This window comes from Nycticebus coucang, chromosome 3 (genome assembly GCF_027406575.1).
Source record: "Nycticebus coucang isolate mNycCou1 chromosome 3, mNycCou1.pri, whole genome shotgun sequence".
Lineage (NCBI taxonomy): Eukaryota > Metazoa > Chordata > Mammalia > Primates > Lorisidae > Nycticebus > Nycticebus coucang.
Window position 1 is genome coordinate 11358107 of NC_069782.1, and position 20751 is coordinate 11378857.

Genomic DNA, 20751 nt, shown 5'->3' on the forward strand with positions numbered 1-20751 from the left:
AAGGAAAGGGAAATGGGTCTGGGGATGAGAGAAAGGCTGGTATATAAATCCACATTATGAAGTAAATTTTTTTCTTTTTATTGAGACAAGAGTATCACTGGGTTGCCCAGGCTAGAGTGCCATGGCATCAGCTTAGCTCACAGCAACCTCAAACTCCTCTGTTCAAATGATCCTCCTGCCTCAGCCTCCCAAATAGCTGGGACTATAGGTTCCCATCAAAATGGCCAGCCAATTTTTTCTATTTTTAGTAGAGATGGGGTATCCCTGTGCTCAGGCTGGTCTTTAACTCTTGAGCTCAAGGGATCCTCCTGCCTCAGTCTCCCAGAGTGCTAGGATTACAAACATGAGCCACCATGCCTGGTGGAAATTTTTAGACAGATACCTGCCCTCCTTCAGAATTAACAAGTCCCATTATTGGTTTTTTTAATATAGTCCCATTAGGTTTTATGAGTAAAACAAGTTAAAATATGCTATTCTCTTAAACACACCCATGCCTTCTAAACTGTTCAGCCCCTATACATCCTTCAAGATCCTGTTCGGATGGCCCTGCTTGTGAGCTCTGCCTCTTATTCCATAGAGAGAGTTATCCTTTCTCCCTACTTATTCTTTTGTACTGTCATGAACTTCCTTGGCACTTGGTGGCATCTGAGCCTTCTGTGCCTGGCACACACCAAGCAAATGTTCAGTGCTTGGTAGACATTTTTGAGTGGCTGAATGAAGATCCCTTCTGCCTCCTCAGGCCTGGCCTTCTCTTGGCCTCTCTTCCCCAGGGGTGGGCCTATCAGCCCTCTGAGGTAACAGAGCCCTGTGTATAGTGATCACCATGGCAACTCTAATAAACATCAGTGGGAGGGCTGCATCCTAGCAACCACCCATGGTCTTCGCCAGTAGTTCTGCTGCACAGATCTGCACTCCTGGGCTTCAGCATACACCAGTGTGGTTCCCATGCTTTCTGACGTTATGAAAGAGATTGGACAGGTGAGGCAGACTTATGAGGTGGGTCAGGACTCTTCCAGAACATGGAATTTTATCATTCTTTTCCCCATTCAGAGTTGCTCGTGAGTGAAGAGTGCCCAGACTGCAACTGGACCTACCTTCTTGCCCTCCTCAACCAACATCCCTTGGGACATTTCTCTCCAGGTTAGACACTAGAAGTGAGTTCACGCTGCTGTTTGGGCTGGTCCAGGCTGCTCTGGACTGGCAATGCCGTTGGGGCCAGGCACAGGTGACTTCTGTGGGCCTGTGGCTGGGGAGGGGCACAGGGACAGAAGATGGCTAACTTGAAAGAGCTTCAGTGAACTTGAAGATATGTGGCTTAGTTTTAGCTTCACCTTGGTGAAGTCCCATTTCTTTTCTGAGCCAAATTTTCTCCATCTGTGAAAGAGGGTAAACTAATAGTTTCTCCAAATACCTTCCTAGGCACTTCTGAAGACAGACTATACAATCTACTAGAAGTGAGACTACTTGACATAGGAGTTTGTATTAGTTATCTATTGCTGCATAACAAATCACCCCAAAACTTAGTGGTTTAAGATGATAACATTTATTATTGCACATTTTCTGCAAATGAGGAAAACAGCTGTAGCTTTGGTGGGTTTTCTGTCTCAGGGTCTCTCACAGTCTTCAATCAAAATGTTGACCCAGGGGCAGCGCCTGTGGCCCAGTCGGTAAGGCACCGGCCCCATATACCAAGGGTGGCGGGTTCAAACCCGGCCCTGGCCAAACTGCAACCAAAAAATAGCCGGGCGTTGTGGTGGGCACCTATAGTCCCAGCTACTCGGGAGGCTGAGGCAAGAGAATCGCTTAAGCCCAGGAGTTGGAGGTTGCTGTGAGCTGTGTGAGGCCACGGCACTCTACTGAGGGCCATAAAGTGAGACTCTGTCTCTACAAAAAAAAAAAAAAAAAATGTTGACCCAGACTTCAGTCTCATCCCAGGGTTCTTTCCAAGGCCACCCATGCGACAGGATTTCGTTCTTCCTAAACTGTTGGCCACAGGCCACTCTTAGTTACTTGCCATGTGGGCCTCTCCATAGGGCAGCTCATGACATGTAAACTGGCTTCTATCAGAGAAAGTAAGCTAAGGAGAGCCAGAGTGAGTGCATGAACAAGACAGAAGTCACAGTCCTTTGTAACTTCCTCTTGAAAGCAACATCCTTCACATTTGCCATATTCTATTGGTCACTACATCAAGTGCACACTCAAGGCGATGGAAGCAGGGATCACAGAGAGCCATGTCAATGGCCCACTCTGTCTGCCCTCTGGTCCCCAGTGATATGAATCCTTTGCACTGGCAAAATACATTGGTTTCTTTCCAAGATCTCCAAAAGTCTTATCCTGTAACAGCATAAGCTTAAAACCTAGAGTCTGGTCCTGCATGTCAGGTCCAGGTGGGCAGGAGGCTCCTCAGGTGGCGTTCCTTGAGTAGGACTTCTTGAGTTCGGTTCTACCCTGGTGGTAGATCTGTGAAACAAAGTTCTGTGCCCTAAACATACCCGATGTACAATTGTGGACAGGCATAGGGCATGGGATAAGAGCTTGTGACACTTGTATTCAAAAATGAGGGAAATGGAGATGTAAAAGCATAACTGGTCCATAGCAATTCTGAAATCTAGCCATACAAATGTTGAACGTTCCTTGATTACGTTTCAAGGCCCAGGACTAATTTTTCATGCCTTTCAGCTCTGCCCTATGGACTCTTCTTCTTCCATTCATTCTCTCTCTCCCCCACCACTCTCTCTCTCTCTCTCTGTTTGCTTTGTCTTGTGGTTTCATTTTATATTGTCTCTATCCCTTTCACTCTGAGCTGGCAATACTTTTGCTGATACCATTTCCTCAGAAACTGTGAGGCTTGGTGAGGCTTGGTGCCCGCGGCTCAGTGGTTAGGGCGCCGGCTACATACACCAGGGCTGGAGGGTTTGAACCCAGCCTGGGTGTGCTAAAAAAAACAACAATGCAACTACAAAAAAAAAAAAAATAATAGCCAGGTGCTATGGCAGGTGCCTGTGGTCCCAGCTACTGGGGAGGCTGAGGCAAGAGAATGGCTTAAGCCCAAGAGTTTGAGGTTGCTGTAAGCAGTGACACCACACCACTCTACCAAGGGCAACATAGTTAGACTCTGTCTCTACCAAACAAACAAACAAACTGTGAAACTCATAGAACTTCATTCCACTGGACAAAAGCTACGCTTTTTTTTTCTTTGAACCTGTGCTCCTGCCAAAGAAAAACACCCTTAAGCTTCCTAGAGAGCACGCTGTGTTCCATTAAGAGGATATATGAGGCATATCATTAATCTCTTTAAGGTACCTTTGTGTGACTTGTAAAACCCTAATCTTTCCATCTTTCATAGGTTGTACAGTCAAACTCTTGGCCACATTTTCCAGACAGTCCTCTGAAGTCATTTCTTAATTTTCACATCTTTTCGAGAGGCTGAGAATGTTCACATATTAAGTCCTGACTTCTTTTCACTTAACAGACCTTTAATTCCTCTCTCTCCTCTCACACTTCGCCACAAGCAGCAGGAAGAAACCAAGAGGCAACTTCAATGCCTTGGAAATCTCCTTAGCTGAATCTCTCAGTTTGTTAGTCACACCTTCTGCTTGCAGGTGACAGTGTCCCTGAGTTTCTGTCACTCTGTAACAAGGGCCTTGCTTCCTGTAAGTTCTGATAACATGTTCCTCAGTTCCTTTTGTACCTTCACAGGCAATTTCTTCCAAGTCCATATTTCTGCTCATTGGCTATTTAACGTGATATAGGCTTTTGCTATCATGTGTCTCAAAATCCTTCCAGGCTCTGCTTACTGCTTGATTCCAAAGTCACTCCCACATATTTAGGTATTTTTTAAGAGCAACATCTCACTTCTGGTCCCAAAATATGCATTAGGTATCTATTGTTGCATACAAGGCTTAGCATTTTTGTGCTTTTTGTTTATTATATTATATTTTATTTTATTTTTTGAGACAGAGTCACAGTTCACAGCAACCTCAAACTCCTGGGTATGATTCTCTTGCCTCAGCCTCCCAAGTAGCTGGGACTACAGGCACCCGCCACAATGCCCGGCTATTTTTTGTAGTTGTCATTGTTGTTTAGCAGGCCCAGGCCGGGTTTGAACCTGTCAGCCCCTGTGTATGTGGCTGGTGCCCTAACCACTAAGTTACAGGCACTGAGCCTGTTTATGTTCTTTTAAAGCACAAATGTATGATTTAAGGGTTTCTCTGGGTCAGGATCTTGCTTGTGGCTCAGCTGGGTTCTCTAGCTCAGGGTCTTCCAGGCTATAATTGAAGTCTCATCTGGGTTGTGTTCTCATATCAAGGCTCAACTGGGAAAAGATCTACCCCCAAGCTCATTCAGGTGGCAGGATTTATTCAGTTCTTTGAAGACTGTTGGACTAAGGGCTTCTGTCCCTTATGAGCTTTTAGCCAGAGGCCACCCTGACTTCCTTACCATATGGGCCTCTCTCCGAGTGGTCAAAGTGAGCAAACCAAGGAAAGCAAAAAAGGCGAACAAGAGAAAAGTCACTAATATAATCCTGGAAGTGACATCCCACCATTTTTGTCACATCCTTTTATTCAGAAGCAAGTCAGTAGATCCCTAACCCATACTCAGGGAGGGGATTCACAAGGTGTGAGTACCAGGGGGGTAGGATCATCAGAAGTCATATCAAAAGTTGCATAATGATCAGACATCTATTAAGTGTCAAAATCAATAAGATGCTTTGATCCGGAATTCTTCAAGAGAATAAAATCAATCAGATTCCTCCCTGCTTTGAGCTTCCCAAGAAACTGACTTGGTGGGTAACATCAGACAAATCACTCTCCAGCTCTGGGCCTCAATCCTCAAAGATCCTTGCCGGCTCTGACTCGCGTCTGTTCCTCCCTTGTGATCCATACGAAGACACTGACTTTGGAGGGTGTGGTTTTACTTTTTTATTTGTAGTATGAAATTCACAAAAACCTGGGGAAAACCAACAGGGGATAAAATAAGAGAATATATTGATAAATAAAGAAAAGATTATTTAGGGAAAAGAACACAAACGGGAAAGCTGTGGAGCCTTTGGAGGTGCCGGAGCTGCCCTCCACTTTGGCCCAAAGGCCTTTTCTCAAATTAAGACAGTGTGGGGTCTGCTCTCGACCCTCCAGGGTGGCTAAGGTTCTTCCCTCCCCTGACTGTGAACGATGAGCCAGCATGGTGGAGAAATTGTATTTGCAGAAAAGCAAGTAGTTGCCAGGATGTGGGAGCAGGAACAATGCACCCCACAGCCATGGGCCTGCTGGGGGCTCCCTAGGTGGTGCTGGTACAGGAGAGGAGGAGAGAAAGGTGTCAAGGTGTAAGAAGAGCCCAGGGTCCCAAGGCTGCTTGAGAAAGGCCTTTGAGCCAGCCGGGGTGACCAGGGCTTTCCAGAGAGGGCAGAGCCTGCTGGGGTGATGGGTGGGTGAGACAGGGGCTCTTTGGGTCTGCGCAGAGCCAGAAAGCTCTAAGAGTACCCTGGGACCTCTGGACAGATGGCCACAGGCCTCCCTGTTCAGCTCTCAGCTCATTCTCATTCACAGAGATCATGTGTCACCCGAGACGATGAAACATGTTGCTTTGTCTACAGGACCCGGCTTGGAATTACCTGTCCCAGAGCAAGAGTCGATGGAGCTGGGCCACCGAGCAGGTAGGGTGGGCTGGCCAGGGATACGCTAAAGGTACATCCAGGGCTTCTGGAGGGACTCCTCGGGGCAGCAGAGCACAGGGCCTTCCTCCTCTCCCTCAGTTTCGCCTCAGCCTCAGACACACTGCTGACCCTGACTTCTTAGGGGGACCTCTGTTTAAGGACAAAAAAGAAAAGGAGGAAAAGGAGTTACTGAGCCCTTCCCATCCTGCCACGCCTTGTGACACCAACACGGTCCCCATCCTCAACTGCTCTGAGGCTGGGCACCAGAAGGGCAGAGTTGGGGGAGAATAGCGAGGGGCCTGGCTGCATGGATGGGAGTCACCGTGGATCAGGAGTGCGCCAAGACCAGAAACTGGTGTGGCCCAAGGAGGGGAAGAGAGAGTGTTCCAGAAAGGAAAAGACCTGGAAGGGCTCCAGAGAGGGCTAGTGCTTTTGTGGGGCCTTAGGACAAGAGGAAGGATTTCAATGCAGGAGTGACTGACTGGGTCACTCAGAGGAGGGTCCCCAGGTTCTGACAGGTGGGATGGGGGTGATGACAATCCTACTGAGAGCTTTCTGCAATGACCTGAATGCTCTGGGGACCTTGTGAAATGCTCAGACTCCCAACCTTTTCTGATGCAGGAGCTCTGGGAGGGGCTCAGGAATTTGTATTTTTAATGGGTGCTAGGGAATTCTGATACCTGGCCAAGTTTCGAAAACTCTGTTGACTGATCATCTGATCCTGGTATCAGCAAGTGAAGCAGAATTTATTCCTCCCACTTTCCAGCTGAATGAATGGAATGGAGGAAGGGTGGAGTTGCAGTGAGCACCAAAAACCTTTGTTCATTCGTTAATTCATTCATTGAACAAACATTCAACTCCGGTAGAACAGGAGTTGGCCTATTCACCTCCCTATTGGGTCCCCATTGCCTGGCACAGCACCTGACACACAGCTGGTGTTTGCTCAGTCGATAAATTGTCAATATACTGGCTCTCTGAGCCAGAGGACAGAAGACACATCTTGGCCATAAAGTGCTCATAACCCCAAGGGCTGGCAGGGGGTGGGCAGCAGTTGCAACCGCAGCAGAGCACAGCCAGGGACACACAGGCAGTGCTGCTCCAGCCGTCCTGAGCCAGAATCCTGGGGGACTCCAGGAGAAGCCACCCCTGTGCTGGGCCTCAGTCTGCCCAGGAGCAGGGCGAGGGGGTATGGGTGGCCAGGTGAGTATTACCCCTGCTGTCTGCCCCCGGTCTTTTGAGAAGGGTCACCATCCCCATCCTGACAGCCTATCTGTCCAAAGAGGTAACCCCTCTACCTGGCTGCTTGCTGGTTGAGGCAGAATCAGGCCAGAAGGGAGGGAAGACAGTCTGGTTGTTTTCTCCGCCTTTTGTATAAATGACAAAGGGGTAGGGAAAAGGGGTGAAGATGAGGAAGTGGGGGAGAGCAGGAAAACCTCAGCCTTCCCTGTCTCCTACCAGCTGGGAGAAGGGTCTGCAGTCCCCCATGGGGTGGGTGAGAGGGCTGCCTAGAGTACCATCACTTGGTGACCACATGGCAGGGTCTAGTAGGAGTCAAATATAAACCCAAAGGCCAGAAAGCCCTGATGCTTACTGCATCCTTCCCTGAAAAACTAAACTGGAACAATGTGGATGTCCAGCAGAGGGGCCTCAGCTAAATCCTGCGGGGTCTGAAAGGAAAGTTGGGTCAATATCCTCTGCCTTATGTAGCTGCCCGGGCCTGATTGGTGGCTTTTAACAGTAAGTAACAAAGCAACAGTAGACTCTAATCTCATTTATAAACAAAGTAGAAACAAAACTATGTATCTTTTATGAGGACTACAGGAACCAGCTAGAACTCACCAAACACATTCATAGCTGTGACCTGAATTGAGGTTCAGTGCAGGCTATGAGGGACACTTGGCTTGACCTCTGTCTACTGCACAGAGAATCTATATGCCACTTGGGTGTTGTATGAAATGTGAGTGCTAAGCTGCCATCCGCCTGGATGTAAAATGCACTGTTACTTAAGAGTCACTAAGAGGGCGGCGCCTGTGGCTCAGTCAGTAAGGCGCCGGCCCCATATACCAAGGGCGGCGGGTTCAAACCCGGCCCCAGCTGAACTGCAAACCAAAAAATAGCCAGGCGTTGTGGCGGGCGCCTGTAGTCCCAGCTACTTGGGAGGCTGAGGCAAGAGAATCGCTTAAGCCCAGGAGTTGGAGGTTGCTGTGAGCTGTGTGAGGCCACGGCACTCTACCGAGGGCCATAAAGTGAGACTCTGTCTCTACAAAAAAAAAAGAGTCACTAAGAAACAGAATACAGTGCTGGCTTAGACCAGGAGCCACGGCCATTGTCAGCTACAGCCTGGTGTCAGAAGTGTTCAAATGGAGGGAAGGAGTGGCTTAGCATCAGTGAGATGCAGTCATGGGGTGTGACTCCCCTTTACCCCTTCTCACCCACTCATGTGCTGATGGGTTCACCTTCCCTAGATGAACAGGGCTCTCTGGTGGTGGTTCACACATGGACCCTGCCTCAATGACCTTCTCCCTCACCTAGGAGGGGAAATGAGACTGTAGCTTACAGCATGGCGGAATGGGAAGCTCAGGGTGATGAGAGCTGTGTGTGGCTATGTGTGGCTCACTGGGGACAATGCTGGGAGTTGAGAAGGAGGGAGCTGACTGAGCTCCAGCTTGGGGTAGGTGCAAGAAGAACTTCTTAGTGGGCTCTATTGGAAGAAAGAAGGGTAGGATTTTGACCTAGGGAAAAGGAGGGCTGGCCTTCCAGGTAGCAGACCAGCCTGGGCAAATCCTGGGCAGAGGGATTTTGCAGGGCGTGGGTAGGAGGAAGTGGCATTCTGTCTGTCTGGAGCCAGGGAGATGTGGTGAGAATGAGAAGGAGACGCAGCAGGCTGAGAGCAGGAGGCCCGTGGGCCTGAGGATGGGGCGGGGACCAGAGAGCCTGGGCGCTCGCTGGGGCTCCGTCAGCCCTGGAGGAGAGAGAGAAGGTGGGATACAGCCCCAAGCATGCAGCAAAGACTGGGGCTCCATCCACCTCTAGTACTTTCCAGGCACGTGACTTGGCCAACCCAAGGAATGCCTCTGCCAGCCTCCATAGCTGCTGATTGCTGTGGGGTTTCAAGGTGGGGAAAGGAACTTTCCAAATGTGGACCCAGGAGCACTAAAGCACAGAGAAGCCAAATCCCTTGCTCAGGGTCACACAGCTAAGCCTCAAGGCTGGACAGACTTGGGCTGCAGTCCCTACCGTCAAAAGCAATGTGGAAGAACCCTGACCGGGGGAGGCTCTGCAGGCGGAAACTTCTCCCTCTGTGAATCTCCTATGTCTCACCCAGGCCTCTGGCTCCTGAGATTTCTCTCTGTTCCTCTTTCTGTTTTGTGGTCTCTGGGGCTCTGTGTTTGTCTGTCCCTTGTTCTCCCTCATGTCTCCATCCCTCTTCTCTCCCTCCCACCCTCTGCATTTTTCTGTGCCTCTCCTGACCTCTGCCTCACTTTGTCCCATTCAGGTACAACCCCTCTGACCAGGGCCCCCCTGAACAACAAGGAGGGCCAGCAGGATGCAGACCCTTGGAAGACTGCCCGCAGCTCCTTAGATGCCTCCAAGTTCAAGCACCAGGTCCCACTCTCATCACAGACGCCCCCACCCGGGGGAAGCAGCAGCCAAGGCAGCCCCCTGGGGCAGAGTCACTCGGAGAGGATCCACACCCCACCCCCGAGCATTGTCAGCTCGGATTCTCTGGGGAAGGACCCACAGCCTGGGTCCTTGAAGAAGGTGGGCTCCAGGTCCTCCTTGAGAGAGAACAGGACCACCTTCCAAGGAGGGGCTCAGCCATGCCAGGGGCCAGATAAAGGCCCCAACGTGGGAGCCCAGGCCCAGAGGAGCATGCCTGCAAGCCAGAAAGGCAGCGTCATTCCCAACAACATTCGCCATAAGTTTGGAAGCAATGTGGTGGACCAGCTGGTTTCCGAGGAGCAGGTGGGTTTAAAAACAGGGTGCAGGAGGCTAAGGGCGGCAGAAAGGCTGTGCGCAGAGACTGGCAATGGGGCCACAAAAGAAACCTGCTCTTGAATATGGTGACCTGTGATAATATCACAAGAAGGCAGGATTTACTGAACAACTGCTATGTGAAGATGTGAATTCATCTTTCCAGCAGCCCCATGAGGAAGATGCTATAAAATTATCATCCCATTTTATGGAGAAGGAGCCCACAGCTTAGAGGGGTTAAGTAAGTTAACCAAATTCACCCAGCTATGTGGAGCAAAGATGCAAACTGCGTTGGCAGATTCTGGAGTCCTGGCCCTTCACAAATTTGCAGTTAAAAGTCTTTTGTTTGAAGGCCAGGCACGGTGGTTCATGCCTATAATCCTAGCACTCTGGGAGGCCAAGGTGGGCGAATTGCCTGAGCTCACAGGTTGGAGACCGGACTGAGCAAAAGTGAGACTCCGTCTCTAAAAATAGCAGGGCCTTGTGGTGGGTCTTAGCTATTCCAGAGGCTGAGATGAGGTTGCTGTGAGCTATGATGCCACTGGCACACTACCAAGGGTGACAAAGTGAGACTCTGTCTCAAAAAAAAACAACCAGTCTTTTGTTTGAATTGAATGCTGAGTCTCCTGAGGGAGATAGCAGTGAGCAGATAGGAGGCATTTATTGGGAATCAGAAGACCTGGGTTGAATCCTGACCCTTCCCCTGAATGCTGAGCGATTTTAGAAAAGTTACTTCCCCTCTCTGGGCCTCAGTAGCTACATCTGTAAAGTGAGGCAGCTGGACTAGATGAGGCTGACAAATAGGTGGCGTGCATCCACGCCTCTCCTAACCTGCACTCACGGCCCACATCACTAATCAATGCTGGCTCTCTTTCCCAGCTGATAGTCCAGTCTAGGCAGTCACTACTAATAAACTGAAATTGGAGATAAAATTCACCTGCCGTTTCTAGTCAAATGCTAAGTGTTCTTCTTGCCATGGCCTTCTGAGACATATTTTCTTTTTTTTTTGTAGAGACAGAGTCTCACTGTACCGCCCTCGGGTAGAGTGCCGTGGCATCACACGGCTCACAGCAACCTCTAACTCTTGGGCTTACGCGATTCTCTTGCCTCCTCCCAAGCAGCTGGGACTACAGGCGCCCGCCACAATGCCTGGCTATTTTTCTGTTGCAGTTTGGCCAGGGCTGGGTTTGAACCCGCCACCCTCGGCATATGGGGCCAGCGCCCTACTCACTGAGCCACAGGCGCCGCCCCCTGAGACATATTTTCAAAGCCACCATCTCAATCCTCTTAGCCACTGCATTGTGTGGCACTTACTGCACCCTTCTAAATAGATGGTAACACCAAGACCCCGTGTATGATCTGCTGGGGGTCACACTGATTAAAGTGGAAGATTCAGGATCACAAGTCTGTGAGTGAGGTGTCTCTCCTACTTTGTCACCTTAGAGTGCAGTGACCCGCCTTACCAGCAAGTCTGGGAGGTCACAGTCTAAAATGTTCTGTCCCACTAGGAGGAGGTTGTCCCGTTTTGAGGTTGACTATATGGTCACTACCTCTCACTGCCCTTTTAGGGCTTGGGACAATGTCACTTCTCACTTCAGCCACCAATGTCCTAAGCATGAATCAAGAGATCTGGTTTTTCTGCCCAGCTTGATCACAGGTGTCATCAAGCCAGCAAGTGTCAGAGCTGAAAGCTACTTCAAAGGCCACCCAGTTCCACCTTCCACCCACATTTTACAAGTAGGGAAACTGAGGCAGACCCGTAGAGGAGCAGAGGATTTAAAGTCAGCAGCTGGCATGTGGCAGAATTAGAACTCAACCCCAGGTGTCCTGCCTCTTAAGCCTGGGCTCAACTTCTCTGGGCCTCAGTTTCCCCATTGGTACAAAGAAAGAGTCAGCCTCAATGAAAGCTAAGCAGAGCTGACATGTGTGAGGCCAGTTGTAGAAGGCTAGCCCGGGCTCTGTGACTCAGCAGCTGGGTGAAGTTGGCGAATCTTTGGCCTCCTGAGGCCCAGGTTCCTCATTTATAAAATGGCAAGAATAGTGTCACCCTACAAAGACATTCTGTGCATAGCAGGTGCTCCGTGCTGGGAGGAGGTTTTATAACCATTATTATCCCTGATGCTCCTGACCCATTGTGGGAAGTGGGGGGATGGGAGGAGGCAAAGGGGGCACCTTTGATTACTCTGGGTCCCCAGCTCTGCTTTGGTTGAAGGCTGTGGGCTAAGGGTGGGGGAGGGGGTTGGGAGGGCAGGGTCTGGGGGAGGAGGAGTTAGTGGGGAGATATGGGGCTGGGCCCTGCTTTCCCATCCCTGTCTCTTCTCCCTGTCTCCCCCCTCAGGCTCGAAACATTGTCGGTGAAGTCCTTGAAGGCCAGAAGTCTTCAAGGGCAAGCTCATGGCCCAGCAGGACCCAGAGTCCTGCAGAAATCTCCTCCATCTTCGCAGACTACTATGACCTGGGCTACAACATGCGGTCAAACTTGTTTCAAGGTCAGGTCTAAGGGCAAGTGTGTAGCATCTGTGAACACCCATGGTCTAAGGCAGGGAAGGCCTTTGGGGTGTCTACCCATATGGGGTCCAGGACCCCAAGACACATCCCCATGGACCTTATTTTATGCCCACCATAGGCATCCTATCTGCAGGGCCTTGCTGAGTGAGTTCTGGGACCATCCAGCCTGCTGGCAAGTCTGTACTTGCTGCGGCCTCCCTCACACCCACCACATACCTGTGGTTTCTTAATCTGCCAGTGAGAGGCCCAGGACTCCTTGGCCCAGGCACCTTTGGTCACAGTGACGATATCAGGTTTCTTGGGTTCAAAGCTCTGCTGAGCCACTCATTAGCTGGGTGTGACCTCAGGTGAGATCATTAACTAACTCTCTGAGCCCCAGCTGCCTTCTCAGTACAAGGCACCACGGGACGATAATGACAGTATGGCTCTCACTGGGCTTTTGGCAGGACCCTATGAATTGCCGCCTCCGGTACGCAGACTACAGTGCATAGCGAGTGCTCAGTAGCTGTCGGCCATCATTTTTCTTTCCCAGAGCCTGGTAGTGGCGCCACCTGGGAAGGAAGGAAGTGTGGGGTTTACAGGGGGTTCATTTGGGTCAGCAGAGTCCTGTCTGGTGGGGAGGGAGCAGGGGGTGTCGTTAGCTGCATTTCACAGGCAGATCTGAGATCATTGGCCCAAGACCCCTTAGTAGTGTAAGGTATGTCTGGGACTCGAATCCAGCTTTTCTTTCTGCCTCTAAAGCCCCAGAGTCTTTCCTCCATACTAGGTCACCTCCCTAGTTATGGCTGCATTCCCAAGGGTTTTCTGGATTGCTCAGATGTGGTCCTCAGTCAGCACGCAGGGGCTTCTCTCAGCTGCCACGTTCCAGGTCAGCCTCACTGCAAAAGGCTCACTCTTCCTAGCCCTGCTCCTTCCTCTCTTCTCACTCTCAGGCTAGGAAAACCTCCTCCACTGGCTCAGGTCCCTGTTACCCGAGCAACTAGACACCCTTGGGAAGCCTTTCTGGGTTTTTCTTTGAGCTTGGAGAAGGGGCGGTGCTGGGGAGAGAAGTGAGAATACAGCTCAGAATGTCCCCTGCACAGGGCTCCTGGATCCTACTTTTCATGTCTCTCTTTAACAATTGTCACCACCCAGCTCTTACATACAACCTTTATGATAATGTCTATACAGATGCAAAACAACAACATTTTAAAAATATCTGTGTGCCCAGAACTCTGCGCCAAGGGTGTGCTGGGGCCAGCTCAAACCAGCTTGCACCAGCTCACAAGAGGCAATTGTTGGATTTTCCTGAATTGATTGGCACATAAATACTATCTTAAAATTGGTCAGAGCAATAGTGTCTACACTCTGGAAATTGGCAAACACTACCACCCCCTCTGTGCCCCGCCCAGGGTTAGCCTTTGCACTTGCTTGTGCACGTTGGCAAGGCTGGTGTGGCAGCATAGGAGTGAAGAAGAAATCAGACAGGGAATAGGCTAGGTTGCGAAGAACGCTGGAGGGTCTTTTCTCCGAGTGAGACGGATGGGAAGGCGAGCCAATGTTGTTAGCAGGAGAGTGGTCTTTGGTTTAAGATAAAGGATCACTCCAGTTGTTGTATTGAGAATAGATGTCAGGGGTTGGGGCAAAAATAGGAACACGAGTGAGGATGAAACTGTAAAAATACAGGTGGAACTGATGACAGTGGCTTGGTTTTGGAAGCTGGGCTAGCCCACTGCACAATTTTGGGGGCACCCTTCTGCCATGTGGTACCTCAGGGAAGTCATGCGAAGGTAGCCTGGTATAGTAGGATTCTGGGTATTTGTGTAAGATAGAGAGAGCAGATAATATGAGAGGAAGGAATTAAGGACAATTTCAAGGGTTTGAACTGAACCATTGGAAGGATGGAATTGCTGCTTACTGAGATAGAGAAGGTGCCAGGAGGAGTCAGTTGAAGAAATCCTATCTCATGCTGAGTCATGGAAGTAATCTTTTATATAGTCTTCTAAAAGATTTAGTTTTGCCTTTCACATTTACGTTTTTAATCCATCTGGAGTTGATTTCTGTTGTGTGAAGTAGGGGGTTCATTTTTAATTCCTTCTTTATGTAGATGACTGAATATCTCAGTCCCTTTTGTTGAACAGTCCCATCTTATCCCCAGTGACCTGCAGTGGCACCTCTGTTACCTATCAAGTTTCCACATGTGTGTAGATCAGTTTCCAGAATCTCTATTTGTTCATTGGTCTAAGATTACACTTTTAATTACCAATGTATTATAAGTAGTTTGATGTCTAGCCAGGCAGTACTCCCCCCTCACCACACACACCAGTTAATGTCTTGGGTTTCTAAGGCCTTTACTTGTCCATATAAATTTTACATGGAAATTTCCATGACAAACCCTGTTGGGATTTTGATTGAAAGTGTACTGAATCTACCGCTCTACTTAGGGGCAGTTATCAGTTTTATTATAATGAATTTTCCAATCTATAAATATGGTATATAGCTCAATGAATTTAAATCTTTCTTCAATACCTGCCAAAAACATTTTGTATTTTTTTCCTATATAGATCATGCCATTTTTGTTAGATTTATTTAGCAGAGACACTTTATTATTTTTGCTGTTGATTATAAATGGTATCTTCTAAAAAATTATACTTACTAACTTTGATACTGATACTGTATGCACGGATCCAATTTTTATTTTTGTATATTTATCTTATATCCAGAAACTGCTCAGTTCACCTATTAATTCCAATAATTGTTTGTCGCTTCTTTGGGGGCTTATTAGAATAATAATGGCTATATTTATGTATAGTATGTATAATGTGCTGACCACATGCTACATGCTATACATACATGTATTTTACATTTTAATTTTCACAAGAGCCATATATGGTAAATGGTATAATCCCCCTCTTTTTTTTTTTTTTAAATAACTTATTTTAATAGGCCATACAAGTTTTATTTAGTTTGTACCCAGTTTTACACAATTTTTTTTTTTTTTTTAATTTGGCCAGGGCTGGGTTTGAACCCGCCACCTCCGGCATGTGGGACCGGCGCCCTACCCGCTGAGCCACAGGCGCCGCCCTAATCCCCCTCTTTTTTTAAGATAGAAAGTATTGAGTCATGGAAAGGTTAAATAACCTACGTAAGGCCACACAGGTAGTAAAACTCAGAGTTGGGATTTAAACCCTGCCAGCCAAGGACCAAGTTCACCTGCTTAAACATCAGGCTTTTCCCACTTTCCCGTCAGTGTCTGGCTGACTTGTACTGGACCAGGGTACATATAAGCAGGAGAAACAGGTATTCTTATCTCCTTCTTGATTCTAACATTGTGCCAATAAATATAATACTTTTAAAGGAATTTTTAAAATACTTTTTATCAGATTAATATGGTCTCCCTTTGTTTCTAGCTTTTACTTTAAAAAAAATTCTGAGTGTTGAGTTTTATTATTTATACTGCAGTTAGATGATCAGATGATTTTTGTCCTTTGATCTGTTAATATGGTAAATTCTATTAATGGATTTCCTAATATTAAATCAAACTTCCATTCTTATGTTTAAACCAGTATACAAAAAATAAAATAAAAATTATATAAACTGGCTTAGTCCTTGCATTGAAAAAATTTGTGCGTAAAGAAACCATGCCACAGTTAAAGGATCACAGAGGAAGGCAGACAGAGCCAACTCCAGGCCCTCATCTGGCTTTGGCTGCCCTGAGAGTTTAGTGATCCCTGGCTAGGGAGGAGGGTATCCGTGTAGCCAGGATGTGTGGGCTGCAAGTGGACCACACAGGGTGTCCTGCAGGAATATGGTCCAGGGGAATCACCCTTTTTGTATCTTTTGCCTACAAACGTATCATGGCTTCAGCTTCAGGAGGACATCAGGGCACCATTGTGGGCTAACATGAACATTCTCTCTTCTCTCTGGAAAGGGAGAGTGTTGGCAAAATCTGGGCCCAGCTCACCTGGACGGAGCATGCACAGTGGCATAGGCGTAGCAGTAGTAAGGACAGCTCTCAACCTGTCCGATCAGGTTTCCCTGTCTCCAGGTACCCAGGGGTCTCCGAACCAGCCTCTTGAGGATTTCGTTCACCTCTCCACTGTTAGAATCCCCATTTTCCCTAGTCTGTGTCTTCTTTTTTGGTTTCTGACTTGTCTTTGTAGGAATATATCTCCTACATTGATGGCATCATCATAGCCTGTAATGATTTTAGAACTCTGAAGTTGTTGAGACTTGCTCCATACCCTAGCAGAGGGTCATGTTCTATAAATGATCTGTATATGCTTGAAAATAATCTCTTGGGCTCAGGATTTTGTCTTTGTCTAATATAATAGAGTTGTTAATTGTTTCCATACAAGTCTTCTGATTCCTTATTCATATATTTTGCTTGATTTATTAATTACTAAAACATATATCTTTAAGTTTTCCCTGATAGCAGATTTGTCAGTTTCTCCTCATAGTTCTGTCAATTTTGCTTTATCTATTTTGAGATGATTTCATTGCAGCAAGTTTAGAATTATCACATCACCTTCATGAATTGCAGTCACTTTCAGTTCTCACAGTGTCTCTGCCGTACATGTTGTTGTATTATCAGTACAGCTAGACTAGATTACTTTTCTTTAGTGTTTTCTTGGTATAGCTTTTTCTAGCTTTCCATACTTAGCCTTTGTTTGTGTCCTTTTATTAAGTGTATTTTACACGGCATATATCTGAAAAATACTTTCTGTGGTCTCACAATCCATATAGCCCATTTATTGATATTTTATTCTAGTGACTGATATATTTGGATTTATTTCCATGACCTTATTTTGTGTTTTCCATTTGTGCCGCTTTTTCTGGGCAACTTCTTTCTCCTTTCTTTCTTTCTTTCTTTTTTCAGGATTTGCACAAGCTTTTGATCTGATACTTGTCCTTCTCTATTCTACCTTCCTCAGGGTCCCGAGTAGCTCCGACTATAGGCACTGAACACAATGGCTGGCTAATTGTTTTATTTTTTTGTAGAGGTGGGGTCTTGCTATGTTGTCCAGGCCTGTCTTGAACTCCTAACCTCAAGGGATCCTCCTCTCTGGGCCTCTCAAAGTGCTAGTGTTATAGGCATGAACCATCAAGCCTACTTCCTATTCTTTTAGTGGTTATCTCTGACATTTTTATGTGCATAGTTAACAAGTTGTCAAGTTAATCCAGAAATTTAAATGTTCTGAGCATGGTAAGGACCTTAGAAGGCTTCAACTTTAATTACCCTTTTCCCTCCCCAGCTTATATGTTACTTTTTTATAGAATTTTAATTGTACATAAGGAAAGGACAAAGCTATGTAGCTTGGAACCACAGGGGCTGGGTTTGAGTCCTAAATCTTTCACTTAATTGGCTGTGTGACTTTAGACAAGTTACTTAACTCCTCTGTGCTTCAGGGATTTAAACAGCAAAATGGAGATGATCATATCTAGTCTTAAGGTTGTTGAGAAGATTCAGTGAGTAAGTTCACATGAAGCTCACCAATCTTCAGAATGGTCAGCTAACATTGTCATCATTTCACTCCATACATTAAACCCTGCTGCTGTTATGATAATGAACGTAGATTTACTCAATTTCGACTTTCTTTCCACATTCCTTCTTGTATCTCAGATCATGCTTTTTTTCCCCTGAATTATGTTTAGAATGTATTTTTTAGTGAGGTTTTGTTGTTCGTAAACTTTAGGCTCTGTCAGAACAGTTTTTATTTTGTCCTCATTCTTGGAAGACAGTTATACTATGAATGGTCTAAATTGTTGATTTCTTTTAGCATTTGGTCTGTCTTTAATGGTTAAATCAATTACTGCTGTCTTTGTAAGTAGTTTATCTTTTCTTCATGGCTACTTCTAAGATTGCTTTGTCACTGGTGTTCTAAATTTTACTTGGAGGTGCTAGGGTAGGAGTTCTTTTTTATTACCCTGATTGGGGAATTGTGATTCTTGAATCTCACAATTCACATCTTTCATCATTTCTGGAAAAAAATTCACCCATTATTTTTTCAAATATTGCCTCTACCCATTTTCTCTAGTCTCTCTTTTTGCAACTCCAATGAAATGTACGTTGGACCTTCTGATGAACTTGCATCTTAACATCTTCTAAATATTTTCCACATTGTTTCCCCCCTTTGCTGCATTCTAGTCAATGTTTTAATGTTTTAAATCTTACAGTTTACAATTTTCTCTCAGCTATACCTGATCTGCTATTTTACCCATCCATTGATTTTTAAAAAAACTTTTATGATGGCAATTTTCACATTTACAGAAAAGTAGAGAGAATAGTGAATAGATATTGCTCACCTCACCCAGCATCAATAATGATTAATACTAAACCAATCTTGGTGGTACCCGTAGTTCAGTGGGTAGGGTGCTGGCCACATATACCAAGGCTGGCGGGTTCGAATCCAGCCTGGGGCAGCTAAAACAACAATGACAACTGCAACAACGACAACAACAAAAAAACAATAGCCAGGCATGTGGCGGGCCCCTGTAGTCCTTGGGAGGCTTGGGAGGCTGAGGCAAGAGAACCCAAACTGACGCCACAGCACTCTACCCAGGGTGACAGCTTGAGACTCTGTCTCAAAAAAAAAAAAAAAAAAAATATATATGTATAAAACCAATCTTATTTCATATTTTCTCCCTACCGCTCACTTACTACTCCCAGGTTATTCCAGGTTATTTCAGAGTAAATCTAGGCATCTTATCCATTGAGCTTATTTTTTTCAATTATTATGTGTTTCACTTCTGAAATTCCATTGCTTCTTTTACTAATCTGTTATTCCTAAATAGTTTCTTACTCTTTGCTTATATTTTTATTTTCTCTTTATGGCTTCAAACATTTGATATACCTGTTTTATATTCTGTAACTGCTAATTCAAATCCCTACTAATGTGGGGGATTTGGTCTTCTGTGAAGTGTTTCTGCTGACTCGAGATCATGGTAATCTACTTCCTTGTGTGTTTTGTTGAATTTTGCACATAGAGATAAGTTTTCTCAAATTGTAGGTATTAGTTGCCACATGCCAGATGACCCAATGAAAGCCCTGTAATTTCATCTCCCTAAACTTACAAGACAATTTTATTCCTTTGTATAGATGAAGAAACTGAAGCTCAGAGAGGTTAAAAAATTGTTTGAGGCTATACTGTCCCTAAATGATGGATCTGATTGACTGACACCCTCCCACTCCCCCTTCCCTTCAACAACCCACCATCTAGAGAGGAAATTGACACCCCATTTAACCATGGAGCACCTGACCTCTGTTGACTTGTGCACTTGGGGATTCTTCATGGTGTTCCACAGGGGCCCCTGAGGAGACAAAAAGCCTCATGAAGGCTTCGTATACACCAGAAGTGATTGAGAAATCAGTGAGGGACATAGAACACTGGCATGGCAGGAAGACGGATGATCTGGGTGAGTAGGAGCTGGGGGTGTTGGGAGGTGGGCACTCTCCTCCATGGGCCGGGTGCATTGGCTCTAAGATCTAGAGGGAAACCAGGTCAGGAGACAGAGACTGGGGTGGACTGGGAAGAGGTGTGGGCCACCAATGAGGCTTGGGCACTCCGGAGTGGGTGATCTATGGTGGCTTTTCTCCTGCTCTCTGTAGGACGGTGGCACCAGAAAAATGCCTTGAACATGAACTTGCAGAAAGCATTGGATGAGAGATATGGAGAGAAGAACAAATCCAAAAACTCAAAGTACTAGATACAGCACAGAAGAGGTGCCCTTCATTCAAATAAAGTGCTAACAATAAAGAAAGAGACAAACCCAAGCCATGCTCTTCTGCTTGGTGCCTTTCTTCAGTATTGTGAAGTGTTAGAGAGACCAATTGAGGAAAGATGGAAGCCCTGAAGGCCCAAACTATCTACCAGACCCTCCTCCTATATTCACATACACACACATGCCTTCACACCTCCCCCCATTATCCCAGGAAGGGATGGGACATTTGAGTACAACTCTGTCTCAAGCCCAATGCGCCTGGCTTCTCCCTAATGTCCTGTATCTGGAGGGTCCTATAGCAGACACTGCTGGATCTTACCCTACGTACTTCCCCTAGCCAGCTCCAATTATTTCCAGGCATCCATTCCTCCCTCCGTATACAAGCCCATTTCAGAGGAATTGGCCACACACATTCCCTCTAGTCTAGTGGTGAGTTTGATTGGTCATATATATTTTTTACTTTTTTTTTTGTTTTTTTTTTTGGCTGGGGCTGGGTTTGAACCCTCCACCTCTGGCATATGGGACCGACGCCCTACTCCTTGAGCCACAGGCACCGCCCTGGTCATATATATTTTTGAGACTGGGTCTCACTCTATTGCCCTAGGTAGAGTGCCATGGCATCATATCTCACGAACTCAGACTCCTAGGTTCAAGTGATCCTCCTGCCTCAGCCTCCCCAGTAACTGGGACTACAGGTGCTCACCACCACACCTAGCTAATTTTTGTATTTTTTGTAGAGACAAAGGTCTATGTTGCCCAGACTGATCTCTACATCCTGGCCTCTAGTGTTCCACCCACAGCAGCCTCCCAAAAGGTGGGGATTTTTTTTTTTTTTTTTTGTAGAGACAGAGTCTCACTGTACCGCCCTCAGGTAGAGTGCCGTGGCGTTACACAGCTCACAGCAACCTCTAACT

At 46.7% G+C, this 20751-nt stretch overlaps 1 protein-coding gene across 1 annotated transcript; it reads left to right on the forward strand.

Moving 5' to 3' along the window:
- The first annotated feature begins 908 nt into the window (after positions 1–908).
- Positions 909–19884, forward strand: TEX33 (testis expressed 33). The gene is made up of 7 exons (XM_053583549.1): positions 909–978; positions 1051–1140; positions 5594–5653; positions 9150–9619; positions 11967–12117; positions 19421–19531; positions 19725–19884. Exons 3-7 carry the CDS (start codon positions 5632–5634, stop codon positions 19820–19822), a joined length of 852 nt encoding a protein of 283 aa, XP_053439524.1. The 5' UTR covers positions 909–978; positions 1051–1140; positions 5594–5631; the 3' UTR covers positions 19823–19884.
- The last annotated feature ends 867 nt before the right edge of the window (positions 19885–20751 follow it).

Coding starts and splice junctions, on each gene's coding strand:
- TEX33 (XM_053583549.1), top strand. CDS start 5,632: ATGGAGCTGGGCCACCGAGCAG. Junction 12,118..19,420: donor GCGGTCAAACTTGTTTCAAG/GTCAGGTCTAAG, acceptor GGTGTTCCACAG/GGGCCCCTGAGGAGACAAAA. Junction 19,532..19,724: donor CAGGAAGACGGATGATCTGG/GTGAGTAGGAGC, acceptor TGCTCTCTGTAG/GACGGTGGCACCAGAAAAAT.